We start from the raw sequence: 18,336 nt of genomic DNA, 5'->3' as shown, positions 1-18,336 counted from the left end.
CATGAGCAGAGGCTTCGGGCTGGGTTATGGCGGTGGCAGCGAATTCTTTTTCCTAAGCAGCAGCTTCGACCGTCCTGCTCCGAAACAGAGAACGAGAGTGTGCCTAGTAGCTGCCCCCGCTCCTTTACCTGCCCAAATCTCACGGTATCTGCCCCTCGAAAAGAAACTCCCAAAAAGAGAGATGCAACCAGATGCCTTCCTCCCCTGAGTCTTTGGCCACTTCTTTGTTGTCTTAAGTACCCAGTTGTCAGTGTCTCCTAGCAACTTAATGGGAAAAAAATTCTACAACTAAAAACGAACAAAAGGAAAGAAACTTAATCCCCGGCACCCTCCCCTGCTACCACTGGGCGGAGGAGGGAAAAGAAAAAAAAAAGTAAACGACGGATTCCTGAGTCAAGGATCGCGAGAAAACACTTCAAGGGGAAAACAGGCTCAACTTAAGGTTGCAAAGTGAAATTTATTACTAACAGAAACAGAAATTTATTACTAACAGAAACAGAAGAGGATAATGTGAGGTAAAATAAGCCCTTAAAAACACCTCTCCCCCCAGCCCCTCCCTCCTTCCCATCGACAGCACAGGGATACAGAGTGTGGGAGTTTTGGTCACCTGAGGTTTTCTCTGGGAAAGGAGTCCTCCCTGAATTGCGGAAAAGAAAACAAACTCCACAACTTTTGTGAAAGTTGTAAAGCTGGTATGTGTATTACAGCACTGGACGCATGTGGGGATCTTTCCCCTTAAAAGGACATGCATACCTCTGGGAACTCCAGATCTCTTTTTATCTTCCTTACTCTTATAAATGATCAATCGTGAGCCAAATTATCAAAAATTGCAAAAAGATTTCTTAATCTTTCTGCACGACCGAATTATGGTCTTCAAAACCACCACAGCCAAAGAGACAGCGTCGAGCCTGGGATCAGCGCTGGGTGACCCTGGATCCGACCTCTATCGCATCGGAATCCCCCCCATTCACGAGAACCACTTCTTGCGGTGAAGTTTTCTACAGTTTATTGTGCCCGAGGCGAAAGAGCCCAAATTTCTTTTGTAACTCTTCACATTCATCGCTGTTTCTTTCAGTGTGCAGAGCTGGACAAAGATTGTCTCCAGGTGGATAGTCAGCGTTGATGGGCTCCGGGGAAGCCATGTATTCAGATGATGTATAGTTCTGGCTCGCTGGCTATCTTGATTGATGTAATCGGCAGGGCGATGATCCTCTTAGGCGGTTTCTGATGACTGGAGATACCGGTGATGGTGATGGTGATCATCATCCTGGAAGCGTCTATTCTTACGCTAAAGCATTGATCGTTATCTTATCTGTGTCTGGGAATTCTTTGGAATCTGAATAGACATCTGCTTCTCGGCCGCCTGTATGTGGTCAGAGACATGTTTTGGATTTTACAATCTTTATAACATACATTCTTTAATAGCATGAATTATTTCTACCATATATTACGTTGCGAATCCATATGCATAGAATTTCACAACAGGTTCATAAATATTCATTTTACTGATTTCGCGTTACACTTGCTGCTAGTGTTTTTTTATCAGAAAGCACAAAAAGAACTCCTGGGACACCCTGTCCAGCCTCCCGCAGCCTCTCTGTCTCCCGTTCTCTCTGTCCTTCGGCTGAAGCAGTTTCTTCAAACATAGGTTTTTTGCGAGAACGCGCAGTCAGACCAAACAGCTATGTTCAGAAGCTACAGACTTAATTCAAAGATGTACTTTTTACCTAAATAGGAATGGATTTCTACTCTGGATAATTTCCACTCTGTCTCATTCCCCTGTGAGACTGTGGGGTCCCTCTCATGGGAGACAGTTCTCCATGAACTTCTCCGATGTGGGTCAACTCTCACGAGCAGCAGCCATACCGCACCTGCTGCAATGTGAACTCCCCCCATGGGCAGACAGTCCTCCCAGAACTGCTGCGATGCGGGTCTCTCCTTCCACAGGGTTCAGTCCTCCAAGGACAGGCTGCTCCATCCTGTAAGCAGGGGCCCCCTCTCTCCACCAGATCTTCCACTGGATCACAGCCTCCTCCAGCCAGTCACCCTCTCTGGTATGGGCACCTACCCCAAAGGCTGAGGGTGGATGTCTGCATCCCCCGTGGACCCATGAGCTGCAGAGGGACGACCTGTTTCACAATAGCCTGCAGAGGAATCTCGGCTCTGGAGCCTGGAGCACCTTCTCCCCCTCCTTCTGCACTGACCTTGGTGTCACCATGTTGTTTTCCCTCACATGTTCTCACCTCCTCCTCATCTCTAACTAAAAGCAAAATCCTGTGACTTTTGTTTTAATTTTCTTCTTAAATATTTAATCACAGAGGCATTACCAGCCTCTCTTGTTGGCCCAGTTTTGGCCAGCAGCATGTCCATCTTCAGAGCCATCAGCCATTGGCTCTGCTGGACATGGTGGGAAGCTTCCAGCAGCTTTTCACAGGAGGCATCTTTGTGGTCCCCTATTACCAAAAACCAGGCTGTGCAAATCAATACAAGCCACCACCCCAGTGAGAGCTGCTGTATGCTCTCCACAGGCAGGCCTTGCAGTGTGCAGCAGCACATTGCATGGCACCCCGTGGCTGTGACAATGAAGACAGCCTAGCAATCTCATTGTACTATCACAATTTCTCAATTGAAAGTATGCCTATGTTCGACACATCTCCTCACTTTAGCATCAGGAAGGACAAGCCGTATTGTGGGGAGCACTTAGCCCTAACTTCCCACTGCCTGCAGGCACAGACCTCGCGGGCAATTGCGGTGCTAGCCAGGAATAAGAGGGAGCTTAAGCTTCCAGGCGGTGCCACTTCTGACGCCAGTGGGCCCAGGTCAGCTCCTTGCACCACGCCAGAGCTGAGGGAAACTGCCACCGCTGCTGAGAAGCGCTTTATGACTGCCTTCCCTCCCGGTCCTGAAATCTGTGCATATTTCCAATATTTCCCAGGGAAGGTGGCATAAAAACATCCCAGCCCCCTCACTCTGCCCCACAGTTTCCGGGGGCTGTTCTTTCCATCCTGCCGTTATGCCCTGCCAGCAGGGCCCACCTGCAGAAGCCTCACCCCTTAGGGTGCCACTGAGCCGACCCAGCCTTCCCCCACCCAACAGCAAGGATTTGCCCCAGGGGAGGGCAGGAAAGTGATAAGTGCTGAGATCACTTCCCAATTTGGTTGATGAACGTTATTTGTTTGCTCCTCCCCTGCTAGTACTGCGGCACAGGCGCGGGCGCGGTCTATGAGCAGGCTCGGCCCTAGGCTCAAGATGGCGGTGGCAGTGGCAGATAAACAGAAGCATGAGCATGGCCGGGTGAAGATTGGGCACTATATCCTGGGCGACACGCTCGGCGTCGGTACCTTCGGCAAAGTCAAAGGTGAGCGGCAGGGAGTGGGACTCTCGTCTGCTCCATGGAGTGCACGGTCCAGTCGGGCTGCAGGGGGTAGCGTGCTGGGCAGGTGTGTTGGGCTGAGCAATGGAGTCTCCATTTCCGGCTGAGGGACATGGCTGCCTACGGTCGCCTGACAGCAGCCAGTCCTCTGGGGCTGGAGTCAGGTGACCGTTGAGGCCTGATTGGAGTGGTGGGGAGTTTTGGGGCTGGACTGCCACCTTAGTTTGGGATTGGTCCTAATCTGTTTCCTGCTCAGAGTGTTGGGGATGGGGTCTGAGTTTCATTGGGGGTAGTGCCCGGCTGTATCTGTCGAGCCCGGTGGGTCACTGGGATGTGACCGCCCTAGCACCGGGGGCCGACGGCGGTGGTGGGAAAGGGGTTAGGGAGAGCGATGTAGGGCTGACGTGTTTTCGGGGTGACCGCGAGAAGGCATTTCATGGGCTGTTAACTGGACTCTCACCCCTAGATGTAGTGGCTACAGGGTGGTGGCCGGGGCTACATTCTGAATGATGTCGACTGGGTGTGGTGGTGTGGAAATATTGTCTGATATGCTGTGAACGTCTTTCAGGAAAGGGGAGTTGTATTAGCTAACTTCTCTGGGGTAGGGACTTCTAATGGGAAGTAATCATAGGAAAAGCAAAATTTTTCTCTTCTGTATTTACAGAAATAATTGTTGGAAGCTACTTATGCTGCATTTATATAAATCATCATCAGATATGTAATGAAAGTAGATATTCTTAATTCTTGAGCCGTCTGTATGTTTTGCCACACAAATATTAATACTTGATGCCCTTATAAGGGAGACAAGATGCTTCACTCTACAAGGGGAGAAATAAGCATGTGTCTTGGTTTAGGGCAAATTTGGGAGAGAATCCCTAAAGGAGTTCTTCTAGAAAAGCAGATTTAATTGGCTCTTCCTTTAACTGGTTTGGGAAAAAATACTTTTTTGGAGAAGAGTGGAAAAAACCTGTTTATTAAACAATAAAACCTAAACAATATCAAACAATAAAAGTTCTTGTTGCTTTAAAAGAGATGACAAACTCAGAAAAGTCCCCTCCCTGGCTTGTAGCTTGGCTCACTCAGTCTCTTATCAGTTTCTCTGGCACTGGAAATGTCACGGCCCAGGCCCGGCCCGGTGGGCTACAGGTGTGAGCTGCTGGTGCTTTTTTGGGTGTTTAGTCTAGAGTAGGTTTAAACAAGTTTAAAGAAAAGGGAAAAAAACCTACAGTTTAGAAAACTTTTTTTGCTTCAGTTAGCTAAAATTAACTAAAACAAAGGAGAGTTTTGTCTTGTTGTTTGTTTATCTGTAGACAACAATAGTCTAGGAGTAGGAATGTGGAGGAGTGAGTGCAATGTCTGAAAACAAACTGTGTGCTTCTTCTCTTTCTCCTTTACTCTCTGGAATAAGTCTTAAAGGTGTAAAACTTATTATTTAGCATAAAAAGAACAGATGATTTGGGATAAAATATTATATAGTTAACTCAGGACATTCCACCCCTTATCCCCATATTGTTAGCTTGCTACTAAATTTAATATATATTTTAACTTTATAGGCATATATATTATACATCTAATATACAGTTATACACAGACAATGGCAGTAACATTCAGCAAACAGTGATATTTATATATAGTTTTTACTCAACAATCAGATTTCTTTGAGGTATACATCGCGTTCTTTTATCTTTCTGTATTATTTACTATGTGTAACTTGGTCCTTGAGTAAAGTCAACTCTACGAATGGCTTTGTCTGTACTTGAGGCAGAATTGCTCTAAACTGTCTTCTCTAACAAACTTCTGACATGTACTACTGGGACTTTGTTTACTCTATGTAAAGGTTCAGATTGGGCAGGGCCTACTCGGTTAGTAGAGCTTCGGTTGTTAATTAACTAGGTGGCTTTTGCCAGATGTTGCTTTTAATTTTTGAAAGATTTCTTACCTAATGCTTTTAAGGTGGTTTTTAATAGTCTATTGTACCTCTTTACTTTTCTTGTAGCTGGTGTATGGTAGGGGATATGGTATACTCATTTAATGTCATGTTTCCTAGCTTAGGTGTTGATAAGGCTGTTCTTGAAATGAGTCTTGTTGTCTGACTCAATCCTCTCAGGGGTACTATGTATCGTATTTGTGGGGTTCCCAGACAAAGGAAGGAATGATAAATCTGACTCCATGTTCTTAGAAGGCTAATTTATTATTTTATGATACTATATGATATTAAAGAATACTATAGTAAACTATACTAAAGAATAGAGAAAGGATACTTACAGAAGGCTAAAAAGATAATAATGAAAACTTGTGACTCTTTCCAGAGCCCCAAAACAGCTTGACTGTAATTGGTCATTAAGTCAAAACAATTCACATGAAACCAATGAAACAATCACCTGTTGGATAAACAATCTCCAAACACATCCCAATGCAGCAAAACACAGGAGAAACAATGAGATAATATTGTTTTCCTTTTTCTCTGAGGCTTCCCAGGAGAAAAATCCTGGGTGAAGGGATTTTTCCAGAAAATATGACTGCCACAACTATGCTTTTAAAGGGCTTGCTTTTTAAGGTTTAGGATGGTGTTATGGGCTGTAGCATGAGGCACAGGGTAAGTTTTTAACTATCTTGTGGTGGCTTCTATTATTGTGAGTATGTAAGGCTTGCTTTGGCATGTCTGGGGCAGTGTGATGTCGTTAATCTGTCAGGCTTCTCCATACTTGTATTTGGACTACTGTCCACTATATTACAGGGGCTTTATTCGCTTGGCTTGTTTGATGGTAGCACACGTCTTATAGTCATGGATAACTTGAGAAATACTGTCTATGGTTAAATTCACTTTTTGGTTTCGTGCTTACTTATAGGTGGTATCTCTACTTTGATGACTTGAGGTATTATGGGCTTATTGAATTAGGAATAACTTTTTTTTGTGTTGCTAATCTATTTTTCATACTTCTATTTTTGCAGCTTGGTCTACTTGCTGATTGTTTTGGTGCTCTTTATTGGCTTTACTTTTGGGGACATGGGCAGACTTTCAATTAAATCTGCTTTTCTAAAAAAACCCCTTTAAGAGTTCTCTCCCAAATTTGCCCTAAACCAAGAAACCTACACAATTATGTCATCAATATACTGCAGGTGTTCTGGAGCTTCACCCTTTTCCAGTGCAGCCTGGATCAGTCCATGGCAGATAGTGGGGCTGTGTTTCCACCCCTGGGGCAGTCGGTTCCAGGCGTACTGCACGCCCCTCCAGGTGAAAGCGAACTGAGGCCTGCATTCTGCTGCCTGAGGAATGGAGAAAAATGCGTTAGCAATGTTAATAGTGGCGTACCACTTTGCTGCCTTGGACTCCAGCTCGTACTGGAGTTCCAGCATGTCCAGCACAGCAGCGCTCAGTGGTGGAGTCACTTCATTCGAGTCACAATAGTCCACAGTCAATCTCCATTCTCTGTCAGACTTGTGTACAGGCCAAATGGGACTGTTGAAGGGTGAGTGGGCCTTATTGACCACCCCTTGGCTCTCCAGCTCATGGATCATTTTGTGGATGGGGATCAAGGCATCTCGATTCATCCAATACTGCCAGCAGTGCACTGTCAAGGTGGCAATTGGTACTCGTTGCTCTTCCACCTTCAGGAGTCCTACTGCAGATGGGTTTTCTGATAGTCCAGGCAATGTGTTCAATTGCTTAATGTCTTCTGCCTCTACAGCAGCTATTCCAAAAGCCCACCTGAGACCCTTTGGGTCTTTGTAATAGCCGTTCCGGAGGAAGTCTATGCCCAGAATACATGGGGCCTTGGGGCCGATCACAATAGGATGTTTCTGCCACTCCTTCCCAGTCAGGCTCAGCTTGGCTTCCAACAGGGTCAATAGCTGCAATCTCTCCATTACTCCGGCAATGGAAACAGGTTCTGCCCCCACATGTCCCGATGACATTAGGGTACACTGTGAACCAGTATCAACGAATGCTTCATATTTTTATGGCTCTGATGTGCTAGGCCATCAGATCCACACCATCTAAAAGACCCGGTTTTCCTGTGCCTCTTCCTGGCTAGACACAGGGCCCCTCTAGCCCTGGGTATAATTTTAGTCCTGGGCATACATACTAGAGGTTCCTTCAAGGGGATCTGACAGATCATACCCGGCAGCTCAGTCATGGGAGGCTGAGGCTACCTTCACTTTAGTGGAACTCCCTTGGTTAGTGTTTCTCTCCTTGAGTTGAAGCACCCATGCTGCCAGGACAGAAGTGGGTTTCCCATTTTCACCTTCCCATGTTTTCCCCATGGTCGCGCAGCAAGAACCACAGGTCAGCTCGTGAGGTGCACCCTCTCTCTCTAGCTGGGAGACATTGGGCTGTGACTTTGGGGCCTGTGACTCGTACTGGTGCTAAATGGGAACTGTTCCTCCTCACCTCCTCCTTCGCCACCTCCCTCATCCCTTCTTTGAGGTCCTTAATCACAGAAGAGACATGCGCCTGCATCACGCCATTGATCATACTCTTGTAATTTCTAAGCTTGTTGGTGACAGAACCCACTGTATCAGTTGTTATCAGCATTAATCATTGCAATCAAGGTGGTGTATTGAGATGGCCCTAGATTTGCCAGATTCCACAACATTTGCCCTGTGCACCTGACCTTGTTGGGGTCATTATCATGCCATCAATCCCTCTCAAAGAGTACTTCCAGTACCACCACTTCTCTCAGCTGTTGGATCCCTTCCTCAAGTGTAAGAGCCTAAATGAGAGATGCGGGACTCCAGGCGGCTCTCCAAAATGCAGTTTATTCCATCCAAGAGGTTACAGCAGTCCCGGGTTGTGGGCGACAGAGCCTGTGCCTACAGCTGTCAGCTCCAGCTGCAGGCAGGCCTGGAGACCCTTTGGTTTTGGTTACAATGCATTATATACTTTTCTTTGCTTAGCATCTTAATACAGTAGAACCAATCTATACCTTAACTATTATCTATAGCCTATCATAACTACTATAATTACCATATTCATGTTACTATTCTCCAATCACTAAATTTAGTACATTACAGTTTAAGCTAGAAGTTGTTTTTCAGTTTTCTTGCAGTGGAAAATTCTGAGACCTTTTTTCTACTTGCAACATTGGCAGACTTGTTTGCCTGTGCTATCTTTCTGCTTGGTAAAAACATCTTCTTGTTTGAGGTGGGTTTATCCTTTGCTCTAAGCCATAAAAACCCCTTCTAACTAACATACCCTTTGCCTCCTTGGTTAGCCAGTAAGACTGGCTCAGCAATTCTTTTCTTCTATATCAAAACTTGCTTCCATGTCTATTCCTTCATCAGACTCTACATTTAAAAATCTTTCTGCTAAGCATACATATCTGTGAGACTTTCTTGTCAAACTTTCATCCTTCCTAACACTCAAGGGTCTTCTAGCGCATTCTATGATGGTACTCCTGCATTCTCTCTCTGTGGACAAACTTCTCACTTGCACTCATTAAAAGCTGCTCCCAGAGGGAAAGGGGCTCTGGCTCCCTTACAAATACCTGATTCACACCTGAGTCCTGGGTCAAGGGTGCCAAATTCCTTGCCTCACCACCATCCAGTTGCACACCTGTACCAGGTTGTATAAGCCTCACGCCCCCATTGTACAATGTCTTTGTGCAGATTACAGAGAATTTCATATCTCGGGGACTCGGTGATGATCTCAACTGTTGGCTCCCCTGCGGGTTGTGAGGGCCCTCCTTTCTTATCCTTATTATCTGGGTGCTCTGATTTCATCTTAGACTTCCTCGTTTCCACAGGGGGTGACTGCTGCTGGCTGTGACTGCCCCTGCGGTTCAGCTGGAACCTGGGTAGTTGTAATGTCTGTGGGTTCCACTGCTGCACCATCAGACTCTTCCTCTTCGAGGCAGGGAGAGGGTTTCTCACCAGCTGGGGAAATATAGTTCTTCAGCATCTGGCCCATCCTGGCATATCTCCTTCACCAGAGCCCCAGTCTGGGTGGTTCATTTCTGAGGTGGGCTGCAGGGCAGGGTCAGGCGGTGGGGCAACATCCCTATTCTCTGGGGTGGGTATCAGGGTGGTTATCCAAATCAATCTTCCCTTATCTCTGAATGCTAAAATGAACAGGCTTAACAGACATATCAGTAACACCAACCACTGTATGAAATCATTAGCATTTAGAGAAGATTTGAACCCTTTAAAAACTGGTGGGGTAGACCCAAAGAGCTGGTTGAAGGGTTGGGAGAAAATTTCCCCCAGTGTAATTTCCTCACAGTAAGTACCATTATTAAAGTAACCCCAAAAACATATAGTTAGTGTATGATAGCTCTGAATCGATGTGCCCACCTTCCAGAGGAACTTAAAAATCTATTAATTCCTCACCTCATTAACCCATAAATCAAACTGGATAACAGCCACAGTAGCCTGAAGTTATAGGACCCATGTTTAGATAAGGGGCTGCAAATGGGAGAAATATAGCCACGACCACATGCCACCCAAACCAGGGTAAGCTAGACCACATAGCGATACCTAATGAGATTTCTATATCCAGCACACAAAAATTAGGTTACTCAAGAATTGTTACTCCTTTTTCACCCTTTTTCTGTAGATGCCCTCATGCCTCACATTGGGTGCCAAAATCTGTCTTGGTTTGAAAAGACAGGTGTTTGCTAAGGAAGGCAGGAGCCTCTCTTGAAATGGAAAATGCTAAACCCCCTCCCTCTGAATTATTATAATTTTGAAATTAAGGAGCTCTCAGGCAAAGATATGGGAATTGGAATAACAGTTATTTATTAGGAAAAATAAAAATGCAGTAATACAAAACAACACTGACAGAGTCAAAATATGAACTGACACCCTGTTGGTCAGGGTGTTGGTGGCAGTCTGAATAAGTGGTGGCTGCAGTGATCCTGTAGAAGGGTGTAGTTTTCCTCTGAAGGTCTAGTGGTGGAGTAGATGGGCCTGGTCTTCCTCTGGGAATCCAGTGGAAAAGAAAGCTGCTCTTCTGGGAATCCGATGGGAAAAGGCTGTGTCTGGTGTTCCAAATCTCAGATTATATCCAGGTAGGAGTGCTTGGCTCCTCCCCCTGGGCAGAGCATCTCACAATGGGATGATGTAATTTTATCAGTCATGCAGTGAGACTCAATGGCCCATTAACAGAAGATATCTCCCCAGAGGGAGGATTGGTTGTGGAAGAGATAAAGAAAACTGTCCCACCTGGTTTTAACAGGTAGCCCAATTAACAGAAGATAACTGTCCCACCTCTAACAGATGGTAAATAGAATACACAGCCCCCACCACATCTTGCATTTGCAACCTAAGAGAGATGAAGCGGTTCAAAATATCTGGTATCAGCAAAACAGCAGACACTAACTGGTAACAGACTGGTGACTACTTTTGAATTTCGCATAAAGACAACTGAAAGCAAGACCTCAGATAATATCATGTAGAAAAGAAGCCAGTGTTATATTTATGAAAGCTACTTTGTATTACCTCTTGACAGAAATCACCTAAGCCTCACAAATAAGAAGCAATCAAAATATATTTATATTAGTCACCCTAAACCTCAATGAGCTATCAGTCCTTCAAAAGAATCACTGCAAAAAGCTCCCTTTACAGATATAACATTTCCTTCTATTTCGTTATTCTTTGATAATGCCAATTGCCTTCATGCTTCACCATGGCTATGCATAACATGAACATTTCTAAGACAGTCTTAAAGCAGCAATGACTCGTTTGAACTGTTCAAATGCAGAGCAACAGTGTCTAAACGTAGTTCACCTAGCTTTCAACTGGAAAAAAAAACAGATCACGAGGACATTCAGAGTAAATATGACATTCTTATGAAATGCAGGTACTAGTCATGAAGGCTGTAGAAAAAAAGCTGAACAAGCATATGTTGTGTTTAATGAGGCATTTCCATCATATGCCAAATGGCCAACCCAAGGCTTAGAGGAAGGTAGTAATTAGAAATAGGAGCTAAATGTTTTCATTAATATTTACAAAAAAAAAAAGAGTTAATGCTGTGATGCTGTGCAAAGGCATATTGCTGCACAGCAACATTAGATAGCAAACTGATCTTCATTGTCCATTCTCAGATCTCTTATCACTGCCTTAATCAGGAAGACCAATTTACATCAGTTTTGCAGGCAATACAGACCAGGGGTTTGAACCTACATCCTCGAACAAATTCTGAATATTTACAAAAGTAATTTTCTACCCTTATTTTCTCAGTACAAATCACTGAAAGTCTAACTATTAAAAAATTTGGACATTTTCCTGCAGCAGAAATCATCAGGTTTTTTAACACATAACTGATTTTGGTCCAGTACTCTTTTACGCCACAGCTTTTTAGCTCTGTGGTGTTTTAGCTTTGACTGGATATTGGCTAGAAACAGCTTTCTTCTCCATGACTGCCCATCTGAGGGACAGTCAAATGAGCTAAGCCTGTCACTATTCGACTCAGGCTAGCACAGCCAGATGAAAAGCTAAACTGGTACTGATGTGATGTTTTCCCAGTTATGTGGGAGGGTAAAAGGGTAAATAGCAGAGTGAATTCAACTAACAGCTATCTTGACAGCAGGAGCCCTTTAAGAATTATTAAGCACTGGTTTTCCCACTCATCTTTTGGGGCTGACACCACTGTTAAAACTAAAGACCCACTTTCAAGAAGCCATATGCTACATTACATGAGCTCTCAAGAAAAATCCTAAAAAAAAAATAAATAATTGTTAGTTTATCCTTTTATTGTCAATTGATGAAACCATATCAATCCATATCAGTCACCAGAAAGGGAAGATGCTAAAGATTACCAGAAAACAATCACAGATATAGTATTAAATGAATGCGTGCTCAAGAAGAAAACTAGTGCATCACAGATAAAATATGCCCTTTTTACGAAGTACAGCTAGAGCAAGAAGAAAACAACATAGCACATTATTTAGGGACAAGATGACACATTTTTTTTACGGAAACAGAGCATTAGTCCATGAACACTAACACTTGCTTTCAGGTCCTAAATAAATTCCCAGACCACTTATGGCAGGCAAGTCAGTATGCAGAACGATGCTGCATTTTACCACAAAGTGATTTCTCCCTCTGTTAGCATTCAGGAACACGTAATCACGGAATGATTATATGCAGGTGCTTTTATTAAAGAGCTCTGGGTGTCAGGGGTTCACAGACCCAAATCTGACCCGACATGGGTTCGAGCCGTACATGTTTTATATTCTATCATTATATAACTTACATATTAATTATTAAACTTACATTGTTCTATTGTATACATTGATTGCATCCAAGCATGGATTTCTCATGATCCCCCTCAAACCGCAAAAATAGTTTTTCATTATTCTTTAAACAATAATTATATCTAATCACATCTAACAATTATATAATTTATCATATACTGACTACACAGGTGCAGTTTCACATGATCTAGCAAATACAAGGCCTAACATTTCCCAGGGCCTACCTTTAACATTTTCCCAGGGCCTACTAAGCCTAACTTTCTTTCTAGCTCCCCAAATTTTCTATGATTTTAAAATCTTTTACTATCACCTCTACTCTTAAAAAGTGACGTTCATACATGTATGTGTGTACTCTTCACATGATCAGTAACTACAAAGCAGCCTAAAAGAAAACCCAACTTAAACCAAATAAGGTACACTGAGGGGTATTATGGAAATAGAGCAATAATAAAACTGGCAAGTTTGGGGGTTTTTTTAAAGAAAGTGTGTCAATAAGGCAGATTATTAGCCCTTCAAGTTAATTTTATTTGATGAAATATTAACAGGAGTGACATTCAAGAACATGTTAAAATTATAACAGTAGCTCCACCACAACAGTCCTTTTTTGACATCCAATATAGGCCATGAGGGGTTACAGATAACAGGTTTGTTGGGGATGTGCTAGATCGAATTTGTGGCTGTTATTGCAGTTCAGTGTATAAATGGGCAGGCTCCTGTGCTTGCCGTGGGGTTCACTTGCCTCTTAGAATCTAGTGCTTGTTAGTGACCACTTTTTGCTTTAATTGCTGCTGTAGTGCTGTGCTACTCATCACCTTACTCTGCTGTGCCTGGGAGAATTCTGATAACAGTTGTCTTGTGCAGTGAGTACAGCATGCAATCCAGACAGGGTGTAGAATCCCAGAAGATAAGGGGCTAATATGTATGTCTCAAGCACCAATAGACAGATAGCAGTGGAGCCAACCAAGGATTGTTGGTAATCTGTGGGAAAGAACAGGATGTGGCTGGAGAAGGGGCCATGCAGAAGTAGGACAGCACTTCTCTGGGACAAACATTCTTGTAGCTCCTGGAGATAAGCACAACACAGCACATCACAAGCACAGAAATGAGGCTGAGTAGTGGGCATGGACTGTAGGGGGGGACCAAGATCACCCAAGACCCCTAAAACCTCCGACCCATTTTCAGAAAGACTGCATGTGAGAACTAATTTGCATAGAAAGCAACAAACCTGTCTTAAAGTAAGAGAAACCTGTCTGTAAAAAGGTATCCCCACTAAGCTGAGAAATAAATGAGATTATGACATCAGAAATGTTCCACCAACAGCAAAAGTTAGCACCTATGCAAAAAAGTCAACCACTCTAGCCCCACTCCCAACTGCCATCTCAAGGCAAAGCACTACCTGGAAAATGCCCAAATGTCAGAAATTAAGGTTTGGCAGGTCCCCCAAAATTGCTACCACTGTAGTCTCTTAGTGTGAGGGTAACCAATGTCCCTATGCTCCTTTAACTATAAAGTGATGGTCTGGGGAGATTTTACATGTGTTAGCTCTGGTGAATACTGTAGCTGAGGTTACTGTATTACATAATGATATCACTAATAAAGAAGCCACATCACAGACCTGTGGATTTAGGGGAATTTAACCCCAGCCCTCTGAGCTAAGGTTACCTTAATAGGAAAAGCCACTCGATTTACCACAACTGTGTTAACTGCCCCATTTAAAAAAAAATCTATTGTGGGTATTGATATGTTGGCAGGAAAAACAGTTGAAACTTTAAACAGTTGGTTCTGCTTCAGGACTTCGCAACTGGAATTTATGAGTCTTGGGTGAATTGGCAAAGTGGGATCCTGTTGTGCTGCCTGTGCCTGACAAGGTTGTAACTGCAAAACAATATATTCCTGGGGAAAAGAGAAAATTACTCCAACCATTCAGGCACTTCAACAAGTGGGAATTGTTAAGGAAACCATGACTGCTTTTAACAATCCTATTTGTCAGCCTGTTAAAAAAACAAATGGCACTTGGAGAATGATTGTAGATTATAGAGAATTGAATAAAGTCATGCCCCCTTGCAGTTACACTGCCAGACATGGTTACCCTCATAGAAAAAAAAAAAAAGAAGGAAAAAAAAAAAGAAAAAATTTACAACCCTGGAAGGTGGTAATAGATCTTGCTAATGCTTTCTGTTCCATTGCCATTATGCATTTATAGCCATGTGTATGTAATTATACTGTTTGTACTCAGCTATATTTAAGGACATTATATAGGCCATGGGCAAAGATAAAATAGGGTCGGTGGGCCTTGAATACATGGCAGGTCAATTACATTGGCCCCCTGTCCTTGTCAAGAAGGTGGTGATATGTATTCTCTGCTGTGGATACAGCATCGGGACAATTTTTTTGCTAAACCGACTAAATATGCTAATCAACATAACAGAATTAAAGCATTAGAACAACTTGTTCTTCATTATGGACCTTCTCACCAAATGCAAAGATTGACTGAAAGAACAAATGGAATATTGAGGAAATAATTTTAAAAAGCTAACCAGTACTAAAATTTTACAACAGTGGTGTTCACATCTTAATAAAGCAGGCTTTCTTGTTAAACAGCTGGAGTATTCATAATCAAACATCCAATGATCATACAAACATGGCAAGGACTGAATTTCTTCCAGATGGTATCTCTCCCAAATTATTACCTAGAAGGCAAAGGAAATTGTTTACACCAGTAGATTGCATGGTGGAACTGCAACCTATTAGCCTAGACATGAAGATTCATAGAATAACCCCCTCAGAATGCCATATGGTTCTGTACCCCAACTTCTCTTATTTTACATCCTCTGTTGATATCAGATTCTCAAGTTCTTGTATTTTGGGTATCTTTGATGAATAACAGTACCTTATTTAGAGGAGACAGTATTTGAGCGGTGTTATTGGTGTCACAAACCCAACATCAAATTGAAGCTCTTCAATACATGTGGGCAATTACCCCATATCAGGTTATCAAACTCAGAGCAATAGTAACTGAAGGAGCTGGAGTAATGGCATATGTATTACTAGAAGGAATTTACATTCCTATTTTACTCCCTTATCACAGGTTGGCTCATCATGCTTTGCAGTCTTGTACTATAAGCACATGTCCTGGATATATTTCCATGAGATTAACATGTAAATACTTGGATTTGGTTGGCCTCTACTGTAACTAACTTGTCTGCCTTTTGTATTGAGGGAGGATTAACAGCTGCAGATGGTCACATTCACATTCTCTGGAAAAATCCCTTTGCCCAAGATTTTTCTCCTGGGAAGCTGAGAAGCCTCAGAGAAAAAGGAAAACAATAATTATCTCATTTGCTTCTCCTGTGTTTTGCTTATGTGGAATGTGTTTGGAGACTGTTTATCCACAGGTGATTGTTTCATTGGTTTCTGGTGTGAATTATTTTGACTTATTGGCCAATCAGTGCCAAGCTGTGTTGGGACTCTGGAAAGAGTCACGAGTTTTCTTTATTATCTTTTTACCTTTCTGTAAGTATCCTTTCTGTATTCTTTAGTATAGTATAGTATATTATTCTTTAATATAATATAGTATCATAAAATAATAAATTAGCCTTCTGAGAACATGAAGTCAGATTCATCATTCCTTCCTTCATTGGGGCACCCCACGAATACAATAGCAGATCTCTTGAAAATGTTCCATTGGCATGCCAATCCCAGTAGCTATATTACAGAATTATACTATGCAAATGCTTTTGATATCCATGTTCTTCATTGTTATTCTTTCTGGGTAGGTAACAGCTGTATGCCAAGGAACATTACAAAATCAGTTGGTTGTGGACCATCTTCTTCGACACCATAAACACTGCTCCAATTTTGAAGGCATATGTCACTTCAATGTAATTGATGAATCAGCCAGCATAGGGGACAACATTCAATGTCTCCAGGACGTAATGCATCAAATGAAAGAATCTACTGGTGGTGCCTGACTAGCTGAGTGGTTTAATTCCCTGGCAGGATGAGTGGGACACCTGATTCAAAGCATTATTGTGACCAACCTAGTGGCCTTCTCTGATGGCATGACTACACCAGTGGACAAGGGAAAGATTGCAGATATCATTTATCTGGACTTCTGTAAAGCCTTTGACATGGTCCCCAACAACATCCTTCTCTCTAAATTGGAGAGAGATGGATTCGATGAATGGACTGCTATATGGATAAGAAAGTGGTTGGATGGTCACATCCAGAGGGTAGCGGTCAATGGCTCAGAATCTCGATGGACATCAGTGACAAGTGGTATCCCTCAGGGGTCCATATTGGAACCAGTGTTATTTAATATCTTCATCAATGACATAGACAAAGGGATCAAGTGCACCCTCAGCAAATATTCAGATGACACCAAGCTGAGTGGTGCAGGTGACATACCTGAAGGATGGAGCCATCCAGAGAGACCTGGACAAGCTTGAGAAGTGGCCCATGGGAACTTCATGAGGTTTAATAAGACCAAGTGCAAGGTGTACACTTGCAAACCAAGAAAGCCAATCATGTCCTGGGCTGCATCCAAAGCAGCAGGGGCAGTAAGTCAGGGGAGGGAATTCTGCCCCTCTGCTCTGGTGAGATCCCACCTGCAGAGCTGCATCCAGCTCTGGGGTCCCCAGCACAGGAAGGACATGGACCTCTTGGAGCAAATCCAGAGGAGGCCACCAAGATGATTAGATGGATGGAACACCTCTTCTATGAGGAAAGGCTGAGAGAATTGGGATTGTTCAGCCTGGTAAAGAGAAGGCTTCTGGGTGACCTAATTGCAGCCTTCTACTACCTGAAGGGAACCTGCAAGAAAGACAGAGACATTTTACCATGGCATGTAGTGACAGGACAAGGGGGAATGGCTTCAAACTAAGAGAGTAGGTTTAGATTAGGAAGTATTAGGATATTAGGAAAAAAAATCTTTACTGTGAGGCTGGTGAGACACTGGTATGGGGTGCCCAGCAAAGCTGTGGATGCCCCATCCCTGGAAGTGTTCAAAGCCAAGTTGGATGGTGCTTGGAGCAACCTGGTCTAGTGAAAGGTCTCTCTGTTCACAGCAAGGGGGGTGGAACTAGATGATCTTTAATGTCCATTCCAACCTAGGCCATTCTATGATTCTACGATGGTAGGAATATGTTTATTCCTTTTTCTATATGTGTTTATTATGTGCCTCTGTAAATTACCCTGGCCTACACCCCGCAAGCCCAAATGGACATCTCCAACTTTGCCAGCCCCATTGGAAATGGTCCCTTGACTGAGAGAGTGGAATGTGGGAAAATAACAGAAGATTGGAGATGAGGATTGCAAACATGCTTGAATGACCTGCATCTGGAGAGTAGAAAAATACATATGTCACGTTAATAATTGTTTAGCCTTGTGTGTTTGACAAGTAGAACATCTGTGTTTAGATAAAATAGGCCTGTGATAGATTCAGAGGCACCCTTGCAAACATGCTTGAGATTCCTGCCCTGCTGTGGCAAAAGACCAAAGCACAGTGGTACACTACACTTGATAAACAGGTGAAAATAACAGGTTCATTGATCCTCCAGCCTGGACCTCCTCTGTGGTGCCCTTGCCCCTGCTTGTGTGCCTCTGCCCAGGTGCTGCTTTGGGTATCTCCCAGTTGGTGAGGTAATGAAAATAAATATACTCCCTGCATTTGAGCTGTGATTTTGTGATTGTTCCTGTATCCTGTCTGTGCTGGCTCACACACTGCTTCCCAGTGGCTGGGGGTGGTGGTGTCACTTTATAAGCCAGCCT

The 18,336-nt window shown here is 43.3% G+C and overlaps 1 protein-coding gene across 1 annotated transcript in view; it reads left to right on the top strand.

The window, feature by feature from the left end:
• Nucleotides 1-3,222: 3,222 nt before the first annotated feature.
• LOC129133642 (5'-AMP-activated protein kinase catalytic subunit alpha-1-like) overlaps nucleotides 3,223-18,336 on the top strand; it is a 65,533-nt gene continuing 50,419 nt past the window's right edge. The window contains exon 1 of the mRNA XM_054653271.2: nucleotides 3,223-3,358. Coding sequence (XP_054509246.1) covers nucleotides 3,223-3,358 — 136 coding nt within the window. The remainder of the gene's footprint in view (nucleotides 3,359-18,336) is intronic.

The sequence above is a fragment of the Agelaius phoeniceus genome, chromosome W (assembly GCF_051311805.1).
Source record: "Agelaius phoeniceus isolate bAgePho1 chromosome W, bAgePho1.hap1, whole genome shotgun sequence".
NCBI lineage: Eukaryota > Metazoa > Chordata > Aves > Passeriformes > Icteridae > Agelaius > Agelaius phoeniceus.
This window is presented reverse-complemented; position numbering and strand designations above follow the sequence as displayed.